Source organism: Prionailurus bengalensis, chromosome A2, assembly GCF_016509475.1.
Source record: "Prionailurus bengalensis isolate Pbe53 chromosome A2, Fcat_Pben_1.1_paternal_pri, whole genome shotgun sequence".
NCBI lineage: Eukaryota > Metazoa > Chordata > Mammalia > Carnivora > Felidae > Prionailurus > Prionailurus bengalensis.
Window position 1 is genome coordinate 57,090,161 of NC_057348.1, and position 17,140 is coordinate 57,107,300.

General features: G+C 44.9%; 1 protein-coding gene and 1 long non-coding RNA gene across 3 annotated transcripts in view; one reads left to right on the forward strand and one right to left on the reverse strand.

The window, feature by feature from the left end:
* The first annotated feature begins 320 nt into the window (after window positions 1–320).
* On the forward strand, window positions 321–11,797 carry LOC122487577. Its single transcript, XR_006298407.1, has 2 exons — window positions 321–470; window positions 11,744–11,797. It is a non-coding gene; the product is annotated as an uncharacterized LOC122487577 (long non-coding RNA).
* RAB7A (RAB7A, member RAS oncogene family) overlaps window positions 10,559–17,140 on the reverse strand; it is a 71,728-nt gene continuing 65,146 nt past the window's right edge. For both annotated transcript variants that reach the window (XM_043588265.1, XM_043588266.1), the window contains exons 5-6: window positions 16,980–17,108; window positions 10,559–12,037 (exon numbers count right to left, since the gene is read on the reverse strand). In XM_043588265.1, the coding sequence (XP_043444200.1) occupies window positions 11,942–12,037; window positions 16,980–17,108 (225 nt within the window). In that variant the 3' untranslated portion in view covers window positions 10,559–11,941. The remainder of the gene's footprint in view (window positions 12,038–16,979; window positions 17,109–17,140) is intronic.

Consider the following 17,140-nt stretch of genomic DNA (forward strand, 5'->3'; position numbering starts at 1 on the left):
TTGCTCTATATGCTAACTTGGATGTAAATTAAAAAATAAAAAAATAAAAATTTTAAAAAGTGGTATTTTATAACTTAAAAATATTCTTTCTGGTACTGTTGTAAATGAAATTATTTTATTTTTCTTAATGTTTATTTTTGACAGAGAGCGAGACAGAGCATGAGTGGGGGAGGAGCAGAGAGAGGAGACACAGAATCCAAGGCAGGCTCCAGGCTCTGAGCTGTCAGCACAGAGCCTGAAGCGGGGCTTGAACTCGTGGACAGAGATCATGACCTGAGCCAAAGTCAGATGCTCAACTGACGGAGCCACCCAGGGGCCCCATGATTTTTTCTTAATTTACTTTGAATTGTTTTCAGTGTATAGAAATGCAACTGATTTTTGTGTATTGATTTTGCATTTTGCAATGTTACTTAGTTTATTACCTCTAATGTTGTGTATATGTGTGTGTGTGTGTGTGTGTGTGTGTGTGTGTATCCTTTAGGGTTTTCTTTCTTTTTTTTTTAACGTTCATTTATTTTTGAGACAGAGAGAGACAGAGCATGAACGGGGGAGGGGCAGAGAGAGAGGGAGACACAGAATCGGAAACAGGCTCCAGGATCCGAGCCATCAGCCCAGAGCCCGACGCGGGGCTCGAACTCACGGACTGCGAGATCGTGACCTGAGTTGAAGTCGGACGCTTAACCGACTGCGCCACCCAGGCGCCCCAAGGGTTTTCTATGTACATGACTGTGTCACCTGTGACCAGGGCTATTTTATTTCTTCCTTTCCAATTAGGAAGTCTTTTCTTTTTTCTTGCCTAATTGTTCTGCATAGAATTTCCAGCACTATGTTGAATAGAAAGTGGGCATCTTTGTCTTGCTCCTGATTTTAGGTAAATGGCTTTTGCCATAGTATGGCCTTTGTTATGTCAAAAAACTTCCTTCTATTGTTTTCAGTGTTTTAATAATGAAAAGATGTTGAATTTTTTCGAGATACAACATGGTATCAATTTTAGGCGTACAACATAATGGTTTGGTTATTTGTGTATATGGTAAAATGATCACAGCAAATGTAGTTAACATCCATCAACACTATTACAATTTTTTTTTTCTTCTGATGAAAACTTTTAAGAGTTACTCTTAGCAACTTTCAGACATGTAACACAGTATTAATTCTAGTCACCATACTGTACATTAACTACATGATGGGCTTTGTACTCCGTACTTTGTAACGGAGGTATGTACTTCTGACCGTTTTCACTGATTTCACCCACCTCCCACTCCCTGTCTCTGGCAACCACCAATCTGCTTTCTGTATGAGTTTGGTTTTTTGCTTTTTTAGATTCCACATGTGAGATCATAGGGTATTCCGTCTTTCTCAGACTTACTTCACTCAGCATACCTTCAAGGTCTATCCATGTTGTTACAAATGGCAAAATTTCCCTTTTTGTGGCTCTGAATATATATACACACACACACACCCCCACACACATCCTTATCCATTCACTGATTGATAGACGCTCACATCCTTATCCATTCACTGATTGATGGACGCTTCTGTGGCTTCCATGTCTTGGCTACTATAAATAATGCTGCAGTGAGCATTGGGTGCAGGGATCTTTCGAGCTAGTATTTTCATTTCCTTTGGATTTAGTTTTTTGAGGAACCCCCATACTGTTTTCCAGAGCGGCTGTACCAGTTTGCATTCCCACCGGCAGCGCACGAGGGTTCCTTTTCCTCCACATCCTTGCCACACTTTTTTCATTTTAGCCATTGTCACAGGTGGGATCTCATTGTGGTTTTGACTTACATTTCCCTGATGATAAGTGATGTCGAGCACCCTTTCATATACCTGTTAGCTATCTATCTTTGGGAAAATGTCTATTCAGCTCCTCTGCCCATTTTTTAATTGGATTTTTTTTTTTTTTTTGTTATTGAGTTATAACCCTTTCTGTATCTTGGATATATATCCAAGGGGGTTAATACTCCTTATGAGAATATGATGTGTAACTATTTTCCCCATATTCAATTCTTGTTGAATACTTTTCAGTGTTTCTTCTGCATCAATTGAGGATCATGTTGGATTTTTTCCTTCCTTCTATAAATGTGGATTACATTGATAGATCTTCATGCTGAATCACCCTTGCATTCTAAGAATAAATATCACTTGGCCCTGGTGTATAATCCTTTTAATTTGGTGCTCTTCAGGATAACCTGAAGTGATGTCAGAGTTGGAGGATCCGATCCCATGGCAAGGAATGAAAAGACAGCAAGACGTTTCCCTGTCCTTCCACAACTCCTAAACAACCCCCAAACAGTGCTTGCTAGGGGTGGAAAAATGACTAGAGCCAGAGCCAGAGTATTTTTCTGAACTGACAGCCATGCAAGTCTCTCAAAGCAGAAGCAACATACACAGATGCGAACCCAACTACTGAATCCACCACTTTAGTTCAGTAGGCCAAGGTAGCTTTTTCCTCCCCTCAGGCTAGAAATTTATCACGGCCTTTACCCTTTCTCCTACCTGGTCTAGACTAGGCAGTAATAATCCACCCATGAACCAGACTATGGCCTAAGTGGCTGACAAAGTTCCAGCACTGGCTCCCTTCGTGTAATTCCAGGAAAATTACATGCGCCCCAGCAGAAGGGGGCATCTTCAGCCTTGCAGTGCGGAGGTGGGATTTCTGCCAGAGGAAAGGGGGCCAGGAAAGGTACTGTGAGGGCACAGTGCTCCTCTCCTGGAAGGAGAGAGGAACAGGGTGCACCATGCTGGTGCTCAGGTTATCTTTCAGACGGCCAGGATTTTCTAGCTGGTTCAGGAAACGAAGGCCATGGAAAGCCGGTAGAGCGGGACGGGCTAAGCCCACTTGGCAAAGAAGTCCCGCCAGCGCCTCACACCCATAACCAGGTCTCCTGATGCACGTGTATTCCACTCAGATTTCTCAGCCAGCACTTGCAAAAGGCATTTTTTTTTACAACATATGAGCAGTGCATGCAAGTTTTAACTGAGGTGGGTCCTCAATTAATGATCATTCTGAGGTATTCAGGAATGAGATCACAGTATTGCATTTTCTGCCCATTAAAAAAAATGTTTATACATTTTGAGAGAGAATGCAAGCAGGGGAAGGAGGGAGGGTGAGAAAGAGACAGAATGAATCTCAAGCAGGCCTCGCACTGTCAGTGCAGAGCCCAACTCAACGCCTGATCTCAAGAATTGAGGCTTGATCTCATGAATCAAGACCTGAGCCGAAATCAGGAGTCAGGCGCTTAACCAACTGCACCAGCCAGGTGCTCCTCTTCCAATTAAATATATATATATATATATATATATATATATATATATATATATATATTTAATTGTTGAATATAAATTAAAAATTGGAGAGAGAGTGTAATCGGGTGAGGAGCAGAGAGAGACGGGGACAAGAGGATCCGAAGTGGGCTCTGTGTTGATAGCAGAGAGCCCGATGCAGGGCTTGAACTTGAGAATTGTGAGATTATGACCTGAGCCGAAGTTGGATGCTTAACTGACTGAGCCACCCAGGTGCCCCAAATTCTTCTTTTTAAAATATAATTTATTGTCAAATTGGCTTACATACAACACCCAGTGCTCATCCCAAGTGCCCTCCTTAATGCCCATCACCCACTTTCCCTGCCCCAAATTCTTTTAAAGTAATTTCTACAACTCAACATGGGGCTTTTACTCACACCCCCAAAGTCAAGGTTGGATGCTCTATCAACTGAGCCAGGCAGGCACCCCTTTCCTCTACTTCAAGAGCAGCTAGAAAACTGGATATTGTGTGCTATCTTCCAGTTTAAAAATATTGGTTGGATGGGGAATCCGGGTGGCTCAGTCAGTTTAGCGTCCAACTTCAGCTCAGGTCATGATCTCACAGTTCGTGGGTTCAAGCCCCGCGTCAGGCTTTGTGCTGACAGCTCAGAGCCTGGAGCCTGCCTTGGATTCTGTGTCTCCTCCTCTGCCCCTCCCCTGCTCATGCTCGGTCTCTCTCTCTGTCAAAAATAAACATTAAAAATATATATATATTGGTTGGATGCATGTAGGGAAAGTGGAATCAAAAGTTAACAGGCAGGGGGCGCCTGAGTGGCTCACTTGGTTAAAGCGTCCAACTTTTAATCTTGGCTCAGGTTGTGATCTCATGGCTTGTGAGACTGACCTTCCTGTGGGAGGCAATCAATGGGCAGGACTGCAAGCTTAGTGGTGGGGAGAGGGGCTGGCTAGAGCACGCATTTGATATCTTTAAATTTTTTTTTTTTAAGGCTAAATCCTCTTCTCTCTGTGGGCCTTACACATTAGTTGTAGCTCAAAATACTTTAGGGTATTATTTTTATACCACTTCAACTCTGGCTGCACGTTAGAATCACCTGAGGAGGTATTTTGTTTTCCATTGTCTTTTTTTTTTTTTTCTTTAATTTACTGGAGAGAGAGTAAGCGAGCAAGTGAGCGAGCAGGCACAAGTGGGGGAGAGGAGCAGAGGGGTGTATACACACACACACACACACACACACACACACACACAGAGGAGGAGGGGGAGGGGGAGAGGGAGAGGGAGGGGGAGGGGGAGAGGGAATCTTATGCAGGCTCCACGTTCATCGAGGAGCCCAACAAATGGCTTGATCCCACAACCCTGGGATCATGACCTGAGCCATGAGTCAGAAGTTCAACTAATGGAACCAGACTGGTTTCCCCTTCTGGAAAAGTTTTAAAAGGGACGCCTGGCTGGCTCAGTTAGTAGAGCACACAACTCTTGATACTGGGGTTTTGGTTCAGGCCCCATGATGGGTGTAGAGCTTAAAAATAAAATCTTAAAAAAGCTACTTGGGATACCCCAGCACTGTCAAGTTCAGTGAATCGGATGGGGCCCAGGCCTCCAGCTGATTCTAATACACAGCTAAGCTTGAGAGAAAGGAACCTTCTGCCAGCCAACTTTACGCAAGCTGTTTTCTCTTCAACTTGTTTTTTTTCCTCTTTACATAGGGTAGTTTGTACCTTACAAGGTTTTCTTTTTTTTTTTTTTAACGTTTGTTTATTTTTGAGAGGGAGAGCACAAACAAAGGAGGGGCAGAGAGGAGACCAAGGATATGAAGTAGGCTCTGTGGTGACAGCCCAACGCGAGGCTTGAACTCACAAACAGCAAGCTCATGCCCTGAACCAAAGTTGGACATTCAACCGACTGAGCCACCCAGGAGCCCCTCACTTTTCAAGGTTTTAAAGAAAGGGGAAAATTTTAAGTCAGGAAAGAGGAAACCTGGCATGAAGCCAGTTTTAAGCAATGAAAGGTGACTTCAGCTCAGGTCATGATCTCATGGTTTGAGCTTGAGCCCCGAATTGGGCTTTCTGCTGTCAGTACAGAGCCCTCTTTGGATCCTCTGTCTTCCCCACCACCTCCCCGTCTCTCTCCAGCTCCCGCACTCTCGTTCTTGCCCTCAAAAATAAACATAAAAAAAAAAAATAAAAGAAAAGTTGGGGCACCTGGTGACTCAATCAGTTAAGCATCTGTCTCTTAATTTCAGCTCAGATCATGATCTCATTGTTTGTGGGATTGAGACCCACGTCACGCTGGTGCTGACAGCACAGAGCCTGCTTGGGATTCTCTCTCTCTCTCTCTCTCTCTCTCTCTCTCTCTCTCTCTCTCTCTCTCAAAATAAGCTTAAAAAAATGAAAGTTATATGTTAAAAGGTAACGAGAGACGAGGGAGCTAACACATGTAGATAGCATATGTTAAGGGCTGAATTGTGTCCCCTCCCAAATTCACATGTTGCAATCCTAACCCCCAGTACCTCAGAATGTGAGGACACATTCTTTCAAGAGGTAATTAAGTTGAAATGAGGTCGTATGCATGGGCCCTAACCCAGTATCAGTATGACTGGTGTCCTCGTAAAGAGACATTAGGACACAGACACACACAGAGGGAAGACAATGTGAAGAAACAGGGAGAAGACACCCACCTATAGGCCAGGCCAAGGAGAGGGCCCCCAGAAAGAACCAATTCTGCTGACACTTCAATCTCAAACTTCTATCCTCCAAACTTGCAAGAAAATAACATTCTTTTGTTTAAGTCACCCAGACTCTGCATATTTGTAACAGTAGTCCTAGCAAACTAATACAGGACATATCCAAGAGAAGAGCCAAAGAACACAATGGGATCTGGGAGGTGAAAATAGTTTGGGAAATGGGAAAAGGACTCTAGGAGGGCACATCATAGTCAGGTTCAGAGTTGGCTTCAGGATAAAGTTCATGGTGTGGTAGGTCAGATCATGATTTGTCATGATGAAGGTAAGAGGACAAAGATCAGGGTCAGTGTTAGGTCAGATCATGATTTGTCATGATGAAGGTAAGAGGACAAAGATCAGGGTCAGTGTTAAGGAGAATTATCAATTATTTCAAGACAGGGTATGGATCATGGCCTGTGTCCAAAGGATGGTTACGATGTAAGGTTCAAGGTTACGTGGGTCAGTTAATACAGTGGCAGGTAATGTTATTTCAAGGTCAAGTTGAGAAAGGTTAGAATGACTGTCAATATCAAAGTGAGAATCTAGAGCAGGGTCAAGGTCAGGTTCAAAATGAAAGCAAGATATAGTCATGATGATCAGGGTCAGAACCAGAGTCAGATTCAAGGAAAAATTCAAACTCACATTCACCTCAAGGCCAGGGTGTCTCACAATACAGAACGTTTTGGTGTCAGGACAAGAGTCTCAAATGGGCACCTGACTTGCTCAGTCAGAAAAGTGTCCAGACTCTTGACCTTGGACTAATGAGCTTGAACCCCATGATGGGTGTAGAGATTACCAAAAACAAACAAACAAACAAACAAACTTAAAAAAAAAAAAGAATACTAAGAATTAATTAGGGTCATTTCAAGATCAAGTACAAATTTGGGGTAAGATATGGTCAGGGTGGTGGTTTGCATCAGAGTTAAGAGTCTGTTGAAAGGTCTGAATAAAGTGAAGGATAAGGGCCAGGGTCAAAGACATTTTAAGTTCATGGCAGCTCAAAATCAGGGATATCATCAGTGACAGAATCAAGGTCAAATATAAACTTAGGACATGAGATGGCCAGGACAATAATCAGGATGTTTCAGATTTAGGTTGAAGGCATCAGTGTCAGCATTTGGTTCTGTGTCCTAAGTTAGGTCAGTTTCAAGGACAAGTTAAAACTGAGAGCAAAATATGGTAAGGATGATGGTTAGGATGAAAACAAGGGTTAGAATTAGGGCCTGGTTCAGGACCACTTTCAAATTCAAGGTCAAATTCGTAGTAATTCCAATTTCAGGGAGAGTTAAAGTCAGGATGATTATCAGTGTACAGGTTGAAGATCAAGGTCAAGTTCAAAGGGTGAGCTATAGTCAGAACATTAGTGGATCAGGGTGAGATGCCAGGTTAATTTTAAAGTTAACCCAAGGTCATGTCAAGGGGATCATAGTCAGGATCATTAGTGTAAGAAGGACAAGGTCTGGATCAAGTGGTTCTTGGTTAAAACCAAGGACTCTGTGAGATGGAGGATGATCAGGGCTGGGACAAGGGTTAACTTCATGGTCATTTCATGATTAAATTCAAGGGTAAGTTCAGCATTGATCTTGGTTAATTAGCATGCTAGCATCAGGCTGAAGGTCAATTTTGAAGTTCAAGTTCATTCCATGGGGCGCCTGGGTGGCGCAGTCGGTTAAGCGTCCGACTTCAGCCAGGTCACGATCTCGCGGTCTGGGAGTTCGAGCCCCGCGTCGGGCTCTGGGCTGATGGCTCAGAGCCTGGAGCCTGTTTCCAATTGTGTCTCCCTCTCTCTCTGCCCCTCCCCGTTCATGCTCTGTCTCTCTCTGTCCCAAAAATAAATAAACGTTGAAAAAAAAAAATTGAAGTTCAAGTTCATTCCAAAGTTGTAATGAATATTAAATGTGATGTTTAGGGTCAAGCTCAAAATGAAGGTAATTCAAGAGAAACATGATATCCAAAGGGTGAGAGACTGGATCAGGGTTAGGATCGAGGGAAGATTCTAGCATAAAACCAAGTCCAAGATCACTTTATAGCCAGGGCGGGTCAAGGTTGGGTTCACAGAAAAGGTCCAGTTTGAGGTAAAGAACGGAGTCAACTTATAATCAGGATGAGACATGGTCAGAATCAGGGCAGTATCAGGTCAGGTTCAAAGGGTGAAACATGGTCAGAATGAGTTTCAAGGTCATTTCAAAGCCAGGAAGATCATCAATGTCATAGTGAAGGTTAAGAGGTTCAGCATCAAGTTCATGTTCAAGATCAGACTGGGGGCAAAATCATGGGTCTTTATTTTTTATTTTTTTACATTTTATTTATTTTTGATAGAGACTGAACACAGTGGGGGAGGGGCAGAGAGAGACAGAGACACAGAATCCAAAGCAGGCTCCAGGCTCTGAGCTGTCAGCACAGAGCCCGATATGAAGCTCGAACTCACAAACCACGAGATCATGACCTGAGCCAAAGTTGGATGCTAAACTGACTGAGCCACCCAGGCACCCCTGTTTATTTATTTATTTTTTAGTTTATTTTTGAGAGAGAGAGAGAGTGTGTGTGTACAAGCAAGGGAGAGGTGGGGGGGGGGGGGGACAGGGAGAGGAGACACACAGAATCCGAAGCAGGCTCGAGTCTCTGAGCTGTCAGCACAGAGCCTGACGTGGGGCTCAAACCCATGAACCTTGAGATTATGACCTGAGCTGAAGTCAGACACTTAACCAACTGAGCCACCCAGGCGCCCCCAAATCATGGGTCTTGAGAGTATGTCTGGCTGAGCATCAGGGTCTGGGTCAGGATTAGTGAAACAAATGAAGGAAAACTCAGCAATATAAATTCACGTCAAGAGCCAGGTCTGAGAGTCTGAGCCAATTAAGAGGAGTCTAATTAGTGTAAGCACACTCAGTCTGATTCATTTGATTTATGTAACTCCTAACTGCAAGTCAGTCTAAACCAAGATGGACACAAGAAGTGCGCTCCATGCATTCATCTCTTTGGCACATTCTTACTGGGAGGTAGAGTGAATTAGCACGAATCTAATTAGTGCTATTGAGAAGCATCATTATTAGTTCAAATGAGCTCGGTCTCAGGCATTCTTCCTAAAGGCAAAACCTCATTACCTAGTTAGTATCAACTAACACGAACATAAGCAATGCAACACACATTCATCTCAAAGGCATATTTTAAATGAGAAGTGGGAGGAATTAGGTTCAACCTGAAGAGGAGTTGGGATAAGAATTCCTGTCAATGCAACAAAATCGGCCTGGGACTCCTTATAGGTTGTTGGAGCAAACCACCAGTAAACCCAGCAATCCACACTCACACTGTGACACACAGTGACTTTGGGTCCAACTAAGGCATACTACTTAAACAAATCTGTGTTAGCGCAACAAACGCATTCCCATTCTTCTCAAAAGTAACATCTCCCTGTCAGAGCAAAAGGAGATGAGCGTGAGCACAGCAACAGCATCCGTCTCCATTCACGTTCTTACCGGGAGGCAGAGCACATTCAAATGAACCCGAGGAGTGTTACTGAAGAGAATCCTAAGTATCAATGAAAACAAACTCCATCCCGCACATCCTCCTCAAAATAAATCCTTACCGCTTGTTGAAGCAAATCGACCTGTTTGGCTCAAAAGCACATGCTTATGGGGAATCTACGTGGGAATACGAAAAAAGATACTGTACTAGCGCAGAGTTCAGTGTCAGCCATTCCTTCTTTCTGTAAACGGCCAGGATGATTATCCATCTTAGAATAATGGTTGCGATGAGAGGTCAAGGTGAATCTCCACGTCACATTTAAGGTTAGGACCAGAGAACAAGATCGCTGAACAGGAGCCTGGTCTGTAGAGGAGTGCATCACCCAGGGTCCATAACCAGAGAAGATCTAGGCCACGCGGCACCAGCCAAGGTAGAGTTGTAACTGTGCGCTTCTGAGAATGCTATCTGTAACACACAAATGGAGCCAACAGCAGGCGCGAGGGAAGGAACCAAATGAGGAGCCTGAGACGTGGGAATGTAGAAACGTGTAGCAAAGGAGAATCCAAGAGCTTAGTCAATGGGGGCACTTCTAGAAGCAAAACCTACGCCAACCCTCTGACGTGGCATCTATTCAGTTCCAGCTGGTGACCTAGAATGTTGAACACGGGGCCCCTGCTGCCCCCCATCTTCCTCTCCTGCGAAAAATCAGAAATCCAGAACTATGTGGTATCTAAGTATCAGCAACTATGCCAACCACAACACAGAACAAAAAGAACACAAAGGCTAAGTTATAGTCATACCCACAGGCTGTGCATGGTCCACAGGCAACCAACACTTGGTAGCTGCTCCTCTAAAGGGACAACTTCTTCTCCATTCAGAGTCCCCAGGCCCCATCACTGTGATTTAAAAAAAAAAACAACAAACCCAAAACTAGGGATAGGTACTGCACAGCTGGATGTGACAAGGTCTTTCTGCCTCAGAGCACCACATGAGCCCAGTTATGGAGGGCTCTTTAGCTTGCTAAAGCACTGGCTATGATTAGCTAACATGGTCTCTACCGAGCCAAGGGTCTAGAAGAAGGAAAAAAGACAGGGCAAAGGCAGATGATCTTTGTTCTTGTTACATTTTATTGGCATCACGTTCATCTCTTTACAGAAGAACTTGGCCCACACCCTAGAATGTAGACCTTTGGAAAAGGGGGAAGTGCTCCGTTAAGCAAGCTACAATGCAGGGGCAGATCCTAGGGAGGGGGCAGAACTGCCAGGGTTCCATACCAAAGAAACAGGTTAATTAATAATGGGCAAGACTGGGAGTCGGTGGGGAAAAGGAGAAAAAGGTTTGCTAACCTAAGGATACCACAACCCTGAAAGGAGCGCCTTCTAGAACAAAGGTAAAATCACTAGGACAGATCTGTTAGGATTTTCCTTTCCCTCTTATCAGTAGGATGCTGATCTATAGGGGATCGAAGTGTGGAAGTGGGGAGGGGAGGAAAAATGAGAATTTTAATTTCTGAAACAACCATTTATCCATTGCACGCACCACTGTATTATGCAAATCAACCTTTTGGAAAATTTAGACACAGAAGGGAACTAGACAGTTTTCCCCCTGGAGAGATGAAAAGCTTTTTGGCTCTTAAGTCTTTGATAAAAGGCGTACATAATTCTTGTGTCTACTGTACAGAATACTGCCTCTAGCTGGATTTCTGAATTCTGAGTTGCTAACACTCTGCAATCCAGACAGGGTTCAACCCTCCATCTTACACGCCTGCATTACAGGACTTAAACACATAATCCAAGAATTTCTTACACTAATTTATACATTTTTAATTGGTTGCATATATTAACATGTACTATAAGATTCTTTTCTAAGAAGCATTACATAATAAATGGATACTGTAAAAAGATCTGATTAGTTAAAAGTAACAAGCATTAACAGATACATACAAAACTCAGCCTTATCAGACTGGGTGTGAGCCTGTAATGAAGCATGGGGCACCAGCCTTCCCAAGTGGTAGCCTTCACAGGAGGGAGGGGTGGGGGTGGGGGTAAAAAGACCACAAGACCGTTAAAAAAATCAGATAACTAATTAGACACAGATTAACTGTAAACAGTTCTCTCTCCCCAGTGGACAAAAAGAATAAGCTTCCGATGCCGACTCCACACCAGAACGATTTCTACAGCTTGCCTGTCCTGGCTGCCATACGAGGGCTGATGTGGTGGGTGGGCAGACCCCGATGGAGTCATCACAGGCCTGGGCTGGAGTCTGTCTGCTTGTGTCAGGTGTAGGTATAGGGGTGTGTGTGTGTGAGTGTGTGTGTGTGTGTGTGTGTGTGTGTGTAAGGGTGAGTATGTTTGTTGGGGTTTCTTTTGGCAGCTGGATTTGAGAGATGACTTTATGTTTTGTTTGGAAGAGGAGAGGGGGCTTGTGTTGGAAGGCCTAAGTGTGTTCTTTGTTTGTGAAGGACTCTGTGCTCTGCTCTCACTGCCCCTTCAGCAACTGCAGCTTTCCGCCGAGGCCTTGGCCCGGTCGTTCTTGTCCAGTTTGATGGGTTCGGGGAATTCGTTGTACAGCTCCACCTCTGTTTCCTGGGCAGGGAGAGAGAGAAAGGCCTGTTACTCAGGGTATGGGGAGTTTCTGAGCTCAGCTCTGGCCCTCTTCCACTGGGCACAGTGGGAAGACCTGGCAGTGAACGGAGGGCTCTGGTGGAAGGCATTTAACCCTCTAGGCCCAAACTGGGGGAAGACAGGTTTTGCAATAACTCTGGGACAAGGTGAAGAGAGAAATTCAGCAGGAAGGGCAGCAATCGACACTGAGCACTCAGGACAGAGCTGACTCATGCTCTCCATCATAATCGAAATCTGGTGGCTTGGGGACCACAGCCAGCTCACAGATGCTTTGAGTGGTCCGTATCGTATCATTGCCAACACTTCAGAAGTCAGACTTCAGCATGGGCTGGATCCTGGCAGCTCTTAGCCCTTCCACAATGCAGGAAGGGGCTGGGGCTGGAGTGCTGGCTGCCCTCTCAGTCCCCAAACATTCCACTAGGCCCCTATCTGACATTCATTTTTCTGGACTTACAGTCTATTTTCTTTTTCTTCCAAAGTTAAGAGGGTTTTTGTCTCTAAGTGCTGCGTGCTCAGAAACCAGCTATGGATTAATTGTATCATCAACTGTGGTTGTGAGGTCACAGCAGATGGACTGTGATCAGTTTAGTGTGACTTTCTGCTGAATTAACAAGTATCCAGTGAGGAGCAGTTTTCTACTTCCTGGTGTAGGAAAACAATCTGTCACTTAAACACTGAACACCTATGTGCCAGCAACTGTTCTAGGATATGGAGATGAAGCAAGCAATGTTTCTAGTTGCTAAAAGTTGTCTAGGGAATGAGGGCCTGGGTGGCTCAGTCAGTCGAGCGTCTGACTTCTGCTCAGGTCATGATCTCACAGTTCGTGGTTTTGAGCCCCCTGTCGGGCTCTGAGCTGATAGTGTGGTGCTGGCTTTGGATTCTGTCTTCCTCTCTCTCTGTCCCTCCCCCACTCACACTCTCTCTCAAAAATCAACACGGAAAAAAATTAAAAACAAAGTTTTCTAGGGAAAATTATACTATTCACAATAGCTATAAAAGTAAAAACCCCCAAGAATTCACATTAAAAAAAGTAAAAGGTCTACCGAGGTATACAGAGCGTACAATTCAGTGGTTTTTTAGTGTATTCACAAAGTTGGGCAACCATCACCACTAATTCCAGAACATTTTCTTCACCCCATAAGGAAACCCTACACTCATTAGCAGTCATTCCCCATCCCCATCAGACACCCCTAAGCCTTGGCAACCACTCATCTACATTTTTTTAATTTTTATTTTTTAATGTTTTATTTATTTTTGAGAGAGAGAGAGACAGACAGACAGACAGAGTATGAGCTGGGCAGGGGCAGAGAGAGAGGGAGACAGAATCCACAAAGCAGACTCTAGGCTCTGAGCTGTCAGCACAGAATCCGACGCGGGGCTCGAACCCGTGAACCACGAGGTCATGACCTGAGCCGAAGTCGGATGCCCAACCGACTGAGCCACCAAGGTGCCCCTACATTTTTTTTTTTTTAAATATATTTATTTTTGAGAGAAAGCATGAGCGGGAGAGGGGCAGAGATGCGGGGATAGAGGATCTGAAGCAGGCTGCGCTGACAGCAGTGACCCCGATGTGGGGCTCAAACCCACAAACCGTGAGATCATGACCTGAGCTGAAGTTGGACGCTAAACTGACTAAGCCACCCATGTGCCCCCATCTACTTTGTCTTAATAGATCCGCCTATTTTGGACACTTCACTTGATGGACATTTGTTTGTTTCTGCTTTTTGGCTACTATGGCTATTTTGGATGTACATGTTTTCACTCTTCCTGAGTATATACGTAGGAGTGGAGTCAAATGGTAACTCTTGGGGTGCCTGGGTGGCTCAGTCGGTTTCGGTTAAGTGTCTGACTCTTGATTTCGGCTCAGGTCATGATCTCATGGTTCATTGAGTCTGAGCCCCGTACTGGGCTCCATGCTGACAGTGCAGAGCCTACCTGGGATTCTTTCTTTGCCCCTCCCCTGCTTGCCCACGCTCTCTCTTAAAAATAAATAGACTTAAAAAAAAAAAAAGATAACTCTTTATGTGTAACTTTTTTGAAGAACTGCCAGACTGTTTTCCATACTGGCTGCACTATTTTACATTCCCACCAGGAGTGTATTTAATATGAAAGGCAAAGGATCTGAAAAATGATACGGTTTTATTGAAGGATGTCACACGAGACCTAAAATAATAGCTGTTATGGACTGCATCTTTGTGTCTCCCCCAAATTCCTACATTGAAATCCTAATCCCCAGTGTGCTAGCATTAGGAATAAGAAATGAAGGTTAAATGAGGCCATAAGGCTGGGGCCCTGATCGGACAGGATTAGTGTGTCCTTGAAGGAAGGGACACCAGAGAGAGGGGGCTCTTGCTTGCTCTAGGTCTTGCTGTCTGTGATCACGTAGGCAAAGCCATGCACCCGAGAACACAGCAGTCAGCAAATGGGGGAGAGAGTCCTTAGCAGAAAGTGAATTTGCTGGCACTGTGATTACAAACCTCTGGCTTCCAGAACCAAGAGAAGATAAAAGCCTGCTGTTTTGCCACCTATAGTATTTTGTTACGGCATCCAGAGCATACTAATAAGATAGCTGTAATGCGCAATCCCAGTCAGAATCTCAATAAAGTTTTCTGCTTGGGTGCGGGGAGTGGGGGGGAGAAAAAAGGTGGAACTATAATAAAATTCTCAGCCTAAATGGAAAATGCACCAACATGGCCAAGGAAAAAATACAAACAAGACTGGAGGGGTGGAGGAATGGGGGGAGACTTGCCTTATCAGAGGTCAGATACACTATAAAGGCAGTCAAATCAAGACGGTCCAATCACAATTGCCAAATGGACTGGAGAGACCCGAAATAGATCCCAGTATACATGAATATTCACCCACATAAAGGTAATGCTTCAATCCACTGGGGTAAGTGGTTTTTTAACAATTTGCAACTAATGTTGGAAATAATTGGCTATCCCTCTTAAAGAGAAAGGTGAGACTCTATTTTCGCCTATAAGCCTAGATGAATTCCAGTTGAATCAGACAACACATAAACTAGATATAGAAAACCTAGAAATTTAAAATGACATACCTGTCTTAAAAAATTACTCTTTTCCTATGGCCCAGGGATAAAGCATAAGTGGAAAAGTCACATGCGATGCAGGTGAAGTTAATTCCTGTTCACAGAGTGCTCATGATCAGCGACAGGTGCCCAGGCCCCAGTGCCGCACAGTGGTGGCCTACAGGACAGGGAACCCCCAGACCGGCGGCACAGCAGCAGACCTACAGATGGTGCCGACTGCTCGCTGGTCAGCAGGTAAGAGAAAGGGCTGAAGCACTGCTGCCTTCGAGGAAAACGTTCTGGCAGCATCTTTTACTATTAATTACTTTTTAGAGTTTATTTTGAGAGAGAGAGCGAGCACGCACGTGCAAGCAGGGAAGGGGCAGAGAGTATCCCAAGCAGGCCTCCTGCTATCAGCTTAGAGCCCGATGCGGACCTCGAACTCACAAACCGTGAGATCATGACCTGACCCGAAACCAGGAATCAGACGCTTAACCGACTGAGCCACCCAGGTGTCCCTGGCACCATCTTTTAAAAGCACACATACCTTTCAATCTAACAATCTTACTCCTGAGAGGCTAGCATGTAGGAACAAAAAAGCATTATAATAAGGCTACAGAGACAGCAATATTCAGAGAGAAAAACTGACAGTGATGCCAGTCAACAGGGAACTGGTTGAAGGCAACTCCCCATACCTGTTTAGATTCGCATGCAAGTATCAGGAACATTAGGGAAAACATAGCAGGCTATTATTGACCTAGGTGCGAAGGTGGGTTAGAGGAAGCGGAAGAGAGGGAGGCCTAGGCCTCAGGCCTGCACCCTGTTATCCACGTTTCTCAACAGGGGCTATCCTGGCCTTCTGGGTCGATCAATTCTTCGTCAGGCAAGACCGTCCCCTTTCATCACGGAACCCTCAGTGCAGCCTCCAGTTGTTCCAGAATGGGAACAACCCATTCCAGTTACCTCCCTGCCCACAGGTCCAGATGCCCCATCCTGCTGAGAACTGCTGCATTCTAGAAACCTGGTTTCCTGGAGCTGGCAGAACCTGCCTTGCCCCTCACAGCCACCACGTGCTTCCTCAAATGTTCTCCGCACCCTCTGGCAGGCACCTCACCTCTGACACTCACTCCCCCCCTAAGTCTGACTATCACAGATGATGGACGATGCCTCATGATGCCCCTTAACTCACTGGCCCTAACGGAGCCACTCAATCAAAAGAGCCTTCAACTCCCACATGCCAACAACAAGAAGTAACTGTTTGTTTTCTGGAAACAGCTGAGTAAACAACATTAAGAAAGAAATTCTCATTCAAGGAATACATTTCCTCGAGTTTCTGGGTAAGCTTTCCTTCTGGTGATCAAATATAACCATTTATGAGGATGACAGGAGTGACCCCACCTCATTCAATCTTAACCATCCTGCAAAGCAAGTATTCTCTTTTTATGAGGGGATTGAAGTTCAGAGATGAAACACACACACCACCACCACCACCACCACCACCACCACCACCACCACCACTAAATTTAATGATGCGTAGCAAACCTGGGATTTGAATTCCAATTGATGCTCTCCTCCAATGGAAGGAGCAATGTGGCCAGGGGCCTCCTAGCGGTCTGATCTCCTAACAGCATGCGGGAGAATAAGCACATACCCGTAAGGGTGGCCCTCAGCCTGTCTTCACTGCCCCTGTCCTATAGAGGTGGAATTTCTGGGAGCTTTAGCAAAATGCCTCATTACCTTCCCAGATAAACACATGGGGTTTTCTGGCTACACGGACAAAAGAGCTAGGAAAGAAGATTACGGACAAGGAAGCCAGGCAGGGGCTGGGTTGATGGTCAGTCAGCAGAGGGAGCCAGATAGCTGCTGGAGACCCACCTGTTTAAGTGCATTCCGTGCAATCGTCTGGAACGCCTGCTCCACGTTGATGGCCTCCTTGGCACTGGTCTCGAAGTAGGGAATGTTGTTTTTGCTGTAGCACCAGGCCTGTGCCCGCTTTGTGGCCACCTGGAAGAGGAAGCAGGGTGTATGTGTGCTCC